This window comes from Phyllobates terribilis, unplaced genomic scaffold, assembly GCF_046119375.1.
Source record: "Phyllobates terribilis strain yellow unplaced genomic scaffold, ASM4611937v1 Scaffold_11__3_contigs__length_659146591, whole genome shotgun sequence".
In the NCBI taxonomy this organism is placed as follows: Eukaryota; Metazoa; Chordata; class Amphibia; order Anura; family Dendrobatidae; genus Phyllobates; species Phyllobates terribilis.
The window spans coordinates 158,314,157-158,326,693 of NW_027362771.1; the positions used below are offsets into that span (position 1 = coordinate 158,314,157).

The 12,537-nt window shown below is 39.3% G+C and overlaps 1 protein-coding gene across 2 annotated transcripts in view; it reads right to left on the reverse strand.

Annotated features, from left to right (window-relative positions):
• The window catches only part of RASSF3 (Ras association domain family member 3), a 257,278-nt gene that overhangs the window by 212,819 nt on the left and 31,922 nt on the right, over window positions 1–12,537 (reverse strand). The window contains exon 1 of one of the 2 annotated variants that reach the window (XM_073651724.1): window positions 1,490–1,801. The exons of the other annotated variant lie outside the window; for it this stretch is intronic. Within the exon in view, the coding sequence (XP_073507825.1) occupies window positions 1,490–1,610 (121 nt within the window). The 5' untranslated portion in view covers window positions 1,611–1,801. Of the gene's footprint in view, window positions 1–1,489; window positions 1,802–12,537 lie in introns of those variants that run through there. 2 annotated transcript variants of the gene reach the window in all.

The window sequence follows — 12,537 nt, forward strand, 5'->3', positions numbered from 1 at the left end:
TTGATAGCTGCGATACGATGTCTCATTCCAGAGAAATCCATGTTTTTCTTATATGTAAATGAGCTGTTCAGGACTATGGGCCGGACACTGATCTGCATGAGAATCTGTCTCCAGAGATTATTTTACATGAAGGAGAGTTCCCAGTGTGATGTGTAATGGCCGCTCTCCGCTCTCCTGATCTCACTGCAGAGCTGTGTGTGATTATACCTGACACATCTGCAGGCTCGTCTCAGCTTCAGTTTCCATCTCACAGACAGACAGGGTTGTAATACAGCAGAGCTGTGAGAGCTGCAGCAAATATGTCTGTAAGTAAAGTTCAGTCCTACTGTTCTGTGTTAGTTACATGTCTCACACTGGTAACTCCACCTTTCATATACAATAAACCCTGGGGGCAGATTCTCATGGAGATCACTGCCTGGCCCAGAGCCTGGAACAGCTCATTTATATAAGAAAAACATGGATTTCTCTGGAATACGACATCAGATAGCACAAATGAAGGTATCATTTTATTCAGTTTTGTATGACCTACATGCCCATAGATGGCTTAAGTAGGTATGATCCTACTGACAGATTCCAAGGAGTGCCATAAGTTTTTAACACCAGAATATATTCATCTTCTCACTTATTACTTTGGCTGCAGACTGTTCCAATACGGCAGCAATATGAGAGCAAAAATTTGGATTAAACAGGTTACAAGGGAGAAGATTCATAGAAGCTGATATATTCTCATATTATAAACAGAATTATTTTATGGCTTCAAGATAAAAAGACAAAATGTAAAGTGATTTCTTTACAAAAAAGTCAATGAGAAACATTGGTATCGGTGGGTAAAATACATACTCATGAACGTTGTTAACAGCGTTCTTGTGGTTTAACAAGGCATGCAATAGCTGATTAATAAAACTACATTTAACCTTCCAATTAGATTACTATGGTTATTAATTGCTGTGGACTCATGACCGCACATTGAACCTAGTTGATCCATGGTGCAGCATATGCAAGTCTTTGTTAAAAGGTTATATGAATGGTAAAATCCCCCATCTATGTACATAGATATTACAGAAACATGATGCAGCTGGTAATCTGCAGAGATGGATGTATCCAGAGGTATAACCTTGCAGTAAGAACAAGCATTCACCTGTCATTCTGGAGCTGCTGCATAGCATGTGCTGGACAGGATCCGAATTAGCAGCAGCGGTCATGATCCATTAATCCATTCTATCTATAGCAGACACCGAGCTGGTGCAGAAATGTCATCCCCATTGTGTGCATGGCCCTGCAATGCACTGTTCTGCAGGCCCACATCACACCAGCAATAGCCTAACCCTTTCACTGCCTCGAGTACACCACACATAAGCATGAGAGGACAGCTTTACTGAAAACTCAATGGAGTGAGAAAACATGGTCGAAAAAGCAGCAGAGCTGAAATCAATGTATGGCATTTACAGAAGGCATGCACTGAAAATGCAGAGTGATCAAGTCATCTTACCAGCAGTTCTCCATAGAAGCTTTAGCTTCCTACTCCTTGTGATTCTCAATGATTTGGGGAACCAGAAAAAGAGACGTGCTATCCTCCTGATCGTTTTGCCGAGCTCATGTCTGACAGCCATGGCTGGTTGTCGCTATGGGCACGCTGAGCTGGTGTCAAGGATCAGCTGAATATGCAGACAACACAAGAAAGCAAACCCCTGCACGTTAATGGGTGACATGTTTGCTCTGAGCGGTGCCTCAGACAGCATGTCTTAAGACCACCTGTTGTCCAGCATCCTCCTCCTTCTCTGCCAGTCAGCTGGTGCCTCCCAAACCACCCCTCTTCTGTAGCATAGGATGTATTAATAGGATGACTAAATAACCACAGACCCACAGACATGCTACTGAAATTCTCAGATGACACTTTCTCCAATGTCACATAAAAATAATATTGTTTCCGAAGATATACAATTTCACTGTCTATTGAATTTCATGGACCAGTGATAATAATAATCCCTGCAAAATCTGTTACATGTTGGCAAACACTTAAAGTAACTGTTGTTTGAATATTTATTTCATAAATCAATAGTACACATGAAAATAAGAAACTTTGTAATATATATTATCTGCTTCTTTCTCCTCCAGGACTGATCAGTCTCTATTCATGGGTGAAAGCTGTAAAATCTGTATTCAGTGAAGAACGATTTCCCATTACTGAGATAGGAGATGACAGTTGGTGCTTTTAGAATTCTATGGCGAGGGAAGGAGCTATAGGCAGACACAGACATTTTGCTGAAAGTTCTGAAACCACAACTGCAGTTCTCCATAGAGCGTTATGAGCACCAGCGGTCATATCCTATGTTAGATAACGGATGCGGAGTGGTGCTGATGAATCCGCGCTCCACTGGTAAATACGAAGACAGGTATAGCAGTGTGGATAACTGTATGTTTATTGTAACAATATGCTAATTGACAACGCATTTCACGGACATACCCGTCCGCGTCCTCAGGTCATAGCCCTGCAGGTTCTTCTGAAGACTGATATCCTATTTTAGAAATGGAAAAGTCTTTATTCAATTAAGACAGATTTCTCTTGTGAATTCAGAATTTTGTGAATAAATGATCAGACCAGGAGGAGAGAAAAGCAGATTTCTCTAATAAGATTTTTATCTTTTAAAGTTGCTTCTTTTCACATGTATTATTGATTTATGAAATAAAAAAAAATAAATCTATGGTTACTCTTTTAAATGCATGATATAAACATATCCTGGAATTTGGGGATATAATAATGAAGCAATTTCCTTCTAGCTTAGTTACCCACCACCTCTGCAGGCAGCTGTAGCCCCCAATGGAGCCTCCTCATACAGATGCTGTTCACTCCTGCACTTGGGTGAACTCTTGCTATGTAATCCATCAATATGAGCATTTGTGTTAAATACATGGAGGAAACATTTAAAGGGAACCTGTCAGCAGATTTTTAGCCCCAAAGTGCGAGATCTCAGGCCGAGAAACAGGTCTCAGAGATTGACATCTCACTCAGGCACCATTATTCCCAGGGGAGGATGGTTAGTCCAACTCTCACAACGTCATCAGTACATTATTACACATGCACCATCCCTGGTAATGACGGCACCTTCGTGAGATGTCATCCGAGGTAGAAGGTGACAGTGAAGGGTGACCTGTCAATCACTGGCAGGAGAAAGATAGAGGCCAGGGGGCCAAGCCCCTACACTTGTGAGCTCATTGCATAAGAATTCCTCAATGGATTATGAGACAACGGATACTTGAACTTATAATATAAAGGTATAGAATTAATCATCATTACAGGTACATTATTCTGATGATGTTACTTTGGGGTCTAAAAACCTGCTGACAGTTCCCTTTAATCACAATTGTCATTTTGCTGACTTTGTGATTAAAGCGTTACAGGTATAAGGTAGAAAACATCTATGGGTTAGAAATATCTGTAATTCCATTAAGATGGAATATAATATACACTTTCTTCATGAAGGACAGCACAATGCATTTTTGTCTAAATGCTGTAAAATAAAAAGTTCCTAAACTTCACTTTAAGAGGTTGCTTGGGATCTTTAATAACTTCCCTAAAGGCAGTAAATGTATCAAAAAAATAATTAACTAACCATAACTCACCTTTTAAATGCTGTTGCAGAAAAACAAAACAAAAACGGAGACATATTCTACTATGATCCGTGTTGTCGATCAAATTCGATTACAGAATTTGATAACAGATAACAAAGATATGCGCTGTCCATACATTACTGTTTAACATTTTAATGACTTATGACGTACATTTTCATCAAAAGTCAATAAGGAATGTATGACTCCCATCAGGAGCCGATTCTGCTTCATACCCGGCAGATCTGCCTGTAACTGCAGCTACACGAGTGAGCTCCAATTGCTGCAGTTTAACCACTTAAATGCTGCAGACAATCTGTGAAAGCGCCACTTAAATTATATATGTGCACCGGCTCCCATTGGCACCCCAGATGATACAACCAATGGCCCAATATTTGCCCTCTTGGACCTCCTGTGAAGCTCAGTCACAGGTTGAACTCCAAAGCAGAACTGCAGCATCTTTATATAATGCAATACAGAAAGATTGAAGTATGTAGTATAAGCAATTAGAAAATAACAGATTCAAGTCCCCTAAGGGCACTAAGAAATGAAGAAAAGAAAATGTTTAAAAAATCTATAATAAATAAAAAATATAAACATTCAAATCAACCCCTTTTCCTCCAATAAGAATAAAAAATAAGAAAATGAATAAAAATAAACATATTTAGCATTACCAAGTCAAAAAAAGTCAATTTTGTCAAAATATAAAATTATAGAAACCATGATTTTGTAGTGCTTAAACTTTTTGCAGGTTTCCACTTTGGTCTACATCAGATTTGATGGACTACATTGGACCAGCATGGGATCTATGTCTTTACTAAAATGGTCACAGAAGGATGGTGTCAGAAAAAAGTTTTTTTATTTTTTTAACACTATTACTGCATTAGTAATGTATCTGACAGACAACTTTCCACTATTTTACTATTGCTGGAACTTGCCATCAGCCAGTGTTGTTGCCCAAGGGCTGTTCCCCACTCCCATATCACCCTTCCCCCACACACACTATTATTTAACTGCCCAAACTCAGGCGTATTGAGAAGAGCCGAATTTCTCTCAGAATCGTACCATGCAATGAGACTGGCCACCTCTGGGGTGACTGCTGACTGGTGTTTTTAGGGAGTGAAGGGACCAATATCCTTGGACCTTCCCATCCGGATAGTATCAGTTTGCTGCTGTCATTTTTACCAGGGCTGGTTATGTATCATGAAAGGAACCCATGTTTTTTTTGTTTTGTAACTCTTCATTTATGTAGAATTGAACAGTCTGTATTTCACTATAATGGGGCCATTTATTTCTATGTCTGTAAAATAGAAGCAGGTAATTTTTGCCTTCTTGACCCCTTGGTTACGTTTTCAAGCTAACACCGGATAAAATGTTGACATGTGAAACAGCCTAATTTATTTAGCTATTAATTTTTTTTGTTGGTCCGCACATTTTAATAACCAGTGAATACAAAACCCCCACCAGAAAACTGATCCTCTCGGGATGGGAAGGTCCTTAGATGCTGGTTACTTGCTAATCTAAAATTAAAGAAGTTTTCCACTACTTTTAAATTGATGCCCCTTAAGATGTGGCATCAATGTCTGATCAGCTGGGGTACTGCACCCGAGACCCCCGCTGATCAGCTGTTATTGGTGCAGGCAGTGGCGGCTGCTGGCTGGAAGTACTTACTTGCGGTGCTTGGCCGTCTACTTATAGTGACTGCCGCAGGGTACTACACATCCGCCTCCCATTGAATTGAATAGGAGGCGGATGGGCAGTACCCCGGGGCGGCCAATGCAGCTAGACGGCCAAGCACCGCAAGTAAGTAATTTCGGCCCGTGGCCACCACTGCCTGCACCGATAACAGCTGATCGGCAGGGGGTGCAGGGCCCCAGCCGATCATACATTGATGTCCTATCCTACGGATGGGGCATCAATGTAAAAGTAGTGGACAACTTCTTTAATAGCTTGCAGCCACCCCAGACACAAACTATTACATTGGATGGTCTATTTCTGGGGGGTAGCCAAATCCTTTTCAATTCCTTTGGTTCATTAGGCAGTGAATTAATAGTGAAGCGGTTGTTAATTTGAAGACGACAAAACAACACTGACTGACACTATGCCCCAGCGATGATAATTTAAAAGTGTCTGTCAGATACCTCCATTACTAATGTTATAATAAAGTGTTACAAAAAAACAAAAATACTGTTTAAAAAAAAAAAAGAACAACACTACCCTATAGTATCCCCCTTTGACCATTTTCTTAACCAACTAGATACCACGTTGATCCAACATAGTCCAAATAGTGGTGGGAAAAATGAAATAAATCTCGGATATTTAGTTTCACATGCTTCATCTTAAAGAAGCACTAGCATCAAAATTTGTATCTTAGTATATTGCAGTCACAGTCATCAAATTATATAGCACTGTGAACTTATATTTGCTTCTTTTGCCCTTCTACCCAGCTAATTCTTCTCTTTTCCATTAGGTCTATGACATCACATGATTAAAAACTGACTAGCTGAATCCTTCTAAGCTCTATGTAGAAATAGGAGGTCAATTTTCCCTGCCTGAGTCATCACTGCACATCTTCCTGGGGAAATAGCTGGGTCAGGAGTTGAAGACTCATGAAGACTTATACAGGGAAAAGAGATTTCCTGTTTCTACAAAAAGCAGAGAAAAGAGAAGAATTAGTGGGCAGAAAGGCAAAATGAGCAATTGTAAGTGCACAGTGCTATATAATATGATGACTACAATATATTAAGAGGATAAAAACTTTGATGGGAGGAGTGCTTTTTTAATGTACATAGTGCTGTCCTTCTTTTTGTTGCCGACTTTGTTCTGTTTTATTTCTGTATTACTGGATGGTGGTCCCCAAGAATGATGTTCTCTGGTGGGCTCTGTGTTCTCCAGTCCAACATTGAGCACACGGCTCCTGGCCGTTATTGGCTCAGGGCTGAGTTTATCTTCTCTCTCGGTTCCACCGCTCACCCCTCTCAGTAGCAGGGTTTTAGACATACCAACAAGGATATTTTACTTGGAGTTGTAGAAAGGAAGGAAAGCAGCCAAAATCTGCAGGAGGGGAAGTGAAGCTAAGGATACATTGCGAAATGTGTAGTTGCGTTGTATTGTGACATTACGCTTAATGATCTTCTATGCGACCGAGTAGCAAATATTTCCAATTGTGTTGGATTTTCTGTTATTGGTTGCAAGTCCCATGCGATTCACTTTGCCATAGACATCAATGCGATACGCATGTTACTGCGACGTGCAGGTGACTTTTCCGCACTTTGGCATTTTTATTGGCAGCACAATCACCGCTCTAAAATAGTTGAGTGACATTAATTTGCAAACAAGTTCCGCTCATGTTTCTGGTGAGAATTGTTACTGTGTAGCTCTCGCCTTAAAGCTGTAGCATCAATGTAGAGAAGACAGGACTTATAGCAGCATATGCAGAAGGAAGAGGGAAGGATATCAAACACACAAGCTCTGAAAATGTATGTCACTGTGAGGGAGAAGGGATCCACCAAGGAATACTGTATATCTGGCTAATACCCAACTAGTATATGTAACCTTCATACTGAAGTGCCATTAGCAAATATTGGCTCATAGGACAATAGATCACCCAAATCACGTAAAATAGCAGATTTTATTAATTACTAAGATATTCAATCCATGCTGAGGTTACATCACTTAGTTTAAAATATTTAGTATAGGTCTTGGAAAACTCATTTAAATCCCATTACAAACAAACAGAAGTTACTAAAATATATTATAACTACCTCTAATAATGAAGATTAGAAACTATAAGATCTGTATTTCCTGCTGCATGTGCCAAACCAAACCCCCAGTGCTGCTTTATTCTCCCACCTGCCACATGCTGAGAACCGGAGCGTCTTCTGCATAAATTTATAAGAATGTTAGAGAATGGTTAATTCCTCACATTGTGGGAAGCAATTAGAATTGAGCAAGTATTTGGAAATCATCCAAGCTCTAAAATCCCTTCCATGTGCAGATGTTTGCAAGCTGAATGGATGTTCTCGGCCCGAATTTGTTCAAATTGGAATCAAGATGACTGAAGAGACCCCTAGCAGGACAAAATGTACATTTAGTGGTCCTGAAATCACATTTTTGACAGAAAAAAAACACTTTTTTTTTTAAGTTTATGCTCGTGTCGGCCGTCCCCCACCCGCATGGGCCCGTTTGTGACTTCTGCAACCACAGTCGTTACGCCCGTCTATATATCAGAAAATTGTGATTTGCCACATTTTTGTGCATGTCTGGAAAAGACAAATACTGCCAGGAATGATGCCAAACAGTGTTCACAAAGACTCCATTGGCTTCATTCAAGTGAACGGCTCTGTTCAGGTTCACTACGGAATACAGTTATTAGGGATTCCAATGGAAATACTGACATAGCGCTCGCCATTTCAACATTAATGTTAACCTAGCCTTAGCAGTGACAACCAATGTGGTAAAAACCCCAGTTCCCCGATTCGTTCGGGTAATCCCTAGGTTTCCTATATTTACGATTTCTACTACCTTACCTAGCACCTGTATGGGATATATCACTGCATTACTAAATAGATTTGCCAATTAGGAGACAGAATTTATACCAGCGTGACAGCGTGGAACAACTTAGCCCATTTGTTATCTGTCAGTTAAATTAAGCTAAAAAGAACAGCTAAAAATATAAAAATAATAGGCAAAAACAAATTATGCTCAGTTTGTTTCTCTCAATACAAACAGATTTAGGCCTCATTCACACATCAGTTTTTTTTTTTATGTACAAGAAAAAAGGACCAGGTTTCATCAGTGAGTTTTATAAGAGTTTCATTAGATTTTCTTCAGCCTCTAATCAGAGTTCGGTCAGAGTTTCATCAGTTTTTTTCACTGATGAGAAAAAAAAGTTTCTCCACCGTAGGCCACGTTCACACGTTCAGTATTTCGCATCAGTATGTGTAAGCCAAAAACCAGTCCCGAAAATCCACATGTAAAAAACGCACATGCATTTTTAGTGCGTTTCCACGCTGCAAATGAATCAAAAACGCATGTAATCTGCACCTAAGTGTATGAATAAAGTTTTTTAAAGCAAAATACCAGGAAGTATCAAAAACAAAGTAGCTTTATTTAAAACATGACACACCAAAATGAGACAAAAAAGTAGGGTCAAAAACGCGATAAAAATGTGAACACACAAAAAGCACAATGAAAATTAAGCAATGAACCTCATTTAATAGATGCAACATCGAAAACTCACCAACAGCTCATTGTAGGGACGTAGCCTCAAATACGTATACGTACAGAACAAATAGCAGACTAATTCCAGATCTCTCAACTAGGTCATCACATCTATTGCCACCCATCTGTAACAAAGCCCAGTTATAACGACCTGTCTTAATGATGTATTATGATACCCCACTTTAACCCCTCTTATATATTGTACTGGTCTTTATGTCTTTTATTAGTATCCATCTCTCCTAGAATACTTTTGTCTTTTATGATGTGGAAGTAAAAACATGTCACAATTTTATACTTTTTACATAGATATCATCTACATAAACTTTCTAAAAACAATGATAAAGAAAGGCATTATCTACTAGTTATCTTTACTTACAGCTTACACCTACATCCACATCCACCAAAGTTTTCCAGTTCCGTATGTTTTCATTATGGCTTAGTAAATGTACTAACATGCAAACATACTATACAACTACTCCACCGATATTTATAAAGAAAATCTATGTTACCAAAATAAAAATTTAGTAGAACAGCAGTTATTTTAGCTTAGTTAAAGTAAAAAAAACGCACACAAAAAACCCTTGTATAGTTTACATTGCTGCATGCATATAGCTAACAGGAAACTGTGCCTAATGGACATTATATGGTTTATAGTGCCCATTATTTTATTTTGTAATAATAATTAAAGTTTTAAATTAAATCAGTATTCCCATCTCCAAGATCCTATCCCAATATGTAATAGGTGTAATAATAATAATATTAGCAAATCTCTCCAATTAGAAATGTAGTATAGTTCTTCTGATTCGCTATGTCGCTCACCCCATGTGCAGGGCATTGCAGTAGCTTAGGTATCCATGGTTATGACCACTCATATAGTGACAGTTAGTTAGTTGCTAGTGGTCCTAACCAAGAATACCTAAGCTACTGCAATGCCGTGTACATGGGGTAAGTGCAGGGCATTGCAGCTCATCAGAGAAACTATACTGCATTTGTAATTGGAGATATTTGCTACCATTATTATTAATACACCTACTGCATATTGGGATAGGATATTGGAGGTTGGAATACTGCTCTAATGGAATTTTTTGCACCCTGAACATTTTTTAATTTTTTTTAAGATTCACTTTCTAAAGAAAATATCACATTACAATGAAACTGTGATTTAATTGTAACTATTTTTGTACAGTTTCATAACTTTGATAAGTCAGGGCAGCCGGGATTCAACCAGATAATTATGGGTTCTGGTTCTCAATGGAAAGGTAACTATAATGAATGTGGAAAATATCTGTGCATTTTGCTTTGAAAAGCTCTTAGAAAGTTGACATCTCTGCAGCAAGTGATCCAGCAGTGAGAGGTACCATCGTCTCGTATTACTCGCAGACAGATGAGCGGGCCTCTGGAGGTACAGTGACAGCAGAAAGGCATCCCCTTCATAACCGGAGAAGACAAACAATACCGTGTCACTTTCAACTCATCCCTTCCACCCCGAGGCAAAAGGTACTTAGCTTCTATCTCATCTTAAAAAGCGATAATTGTGAATAAAAACTGCTGTCAACCTTAGGGAACGATTTTGGGATTTAGGGAATGTTTGATCACAGCTCAGATATAAGATACTGAAACGTGCTTCTATTCAAGATGCCCCTGGGCAAATATTAGCTGTATTCACCAACCTAAAACCACTTCAGAAAGCAAAGAAATTCTAGATCCTGAAGCATCCACAATTCACACTGACATCAAGTAAAGGTTTCCATATCCCCACTGATTTCTCTTTAACCAAGGACCTATAGATAAGGGATGAAGCTGTACTTACCCAATTATTTACATGCCAAAGCCACATATGTATGGAGCAGAATGGATAGGAAGAGTAACATGTAGCCAAAGAGAGGAGCACCAGAGATAAAAAAGAGGTCAAAATTAGTGATGAGCGAGCGTGCTCGTTTAACCCTTTAAACGACCATGCTCGGTTACTCGCCGAGTAGTTTCGGCATGCTTGGTTTCTCTGTTTGATCGGCCGTGGCTGCATGTGTCGCGGCTGATAGACTGCTGTCACACATGCATGGATTGCCTGTTTTTTAGGAAATCCATGCATGTGTGACAGATGTCTATCAGCCGCGACACATGCAGCCGTGGCCGATCAAACAGAGAGGCCGAGCACGCTGAAACTACTCGGCGAGTACCTGAGCGTGCTCTCTTAAAGGGTTAAACGAGCACGCTCGCTCATCACTAGTAAGAATATAAAGAAATGACCTGTCCTCACATTGGATCCACTTCTGTCATCGACTAAAAAAATTATAAAAACTGCTTCATAAGCTGCATGTGTGAATCTAGCCTCATTGAAGTGGACAAAAAAAGGAGCCACTACTCCATTCTAACAAGGCAAATTAAAGATTAATTCTCTGGATCATAAGGGTCTAAGCAGCCGGGGATCCGATAATCATCAAGTTATCACCTATACAGTGGATAGGTGATAACTTTCTAAAATAGAGATAATCTTTTAAAAAAAAACTGACACTAAACACTGGAATTGGTGCTAATCTATTCACAAGTCCTATTCCATCAGCCATGATGTCTGTGGCCACTGCACGGGAGTGGGAGTACCGGCCTCTTATGGACAAGTATGACCCAGCTCCTCTTCTGATCAGCTGGCCTAGAACAATGTCATGTTGCAGCAAGACGCAGGTGATGTCACGCCATGCAGGTCCATCAAAAGACCGGGGGGTCACGAACCCAGCTGTGGTATGCGCCATGTAAGCAAGATGCAGTGTTTTGTTCACATCTGATCCTCATTACAGTAATTGCTCCACCGGATGTATTTCTGGGTGTTCCCCCCCTCCTCCTCACCTCTACCTGAGGAAGTATTGCGAAACGTGCGTTGGAGGGTGAGGTGGAGGACCAGCAGTGCACTAAGATACTATGTCCTTTTATTAGCCTTACATTGATGTGACCCTTTTATCCATAATTATCGTACACTTTTAGGTTATTTATTCTTGGTACTCCATTGAATTTAACTTTCTATTATTTATTCTATTATGATTTAAGAGCTGCATTTTTTTATTGTGCACTGGCTCTTTATTTGTTGCATTTATATATATCATATTTGTTCACTCTGCGCATTTATATTCATAGGTAGGGATATCAAGAACCTAGCACTTTTTGATAATTTACAAGGTCTGTACGATTTTCAATTTGAGTAGTTATATTGTCCTAATTACTGGGTCACTCCTTACTATATATTTACATCATAACTTTTGCATTTTATTCCTCCACCTTTATTAAGGTTATCTTGTCTGTCTTGTCGTATATGGTTTTAATGAACGTGTCTTGTCCACTTTATTTTCAATAAATATTATTTTAATATTTAATTATTGGTCTTGTGCCGGATTTTTGTAGATGTTAAGTAAGAGGCGGTACTCCCACTCTCTGCATTAGTCACCAACCACTATATATAGGGGAGAAATTTAAGAAAACCAGCTAAAACATAAATAAAATTATTTAAACATATTTTAATCTTTAAGAATTAGTTGCATATATTTATTAATAAACCTTGAATGCCGCGCTCCAGCACCATAATGTATGTTGCATGCTGCCGCGCGGTAAGAGTACAACTCGGAGGGTAAGTTGTAATGTATAAATCGTCCAGACAGGCCAGCTGACGTCATCTGTAGAGCCCTACTGTCACCCATTGCCTTTAATTGGTAACTAGCTGGT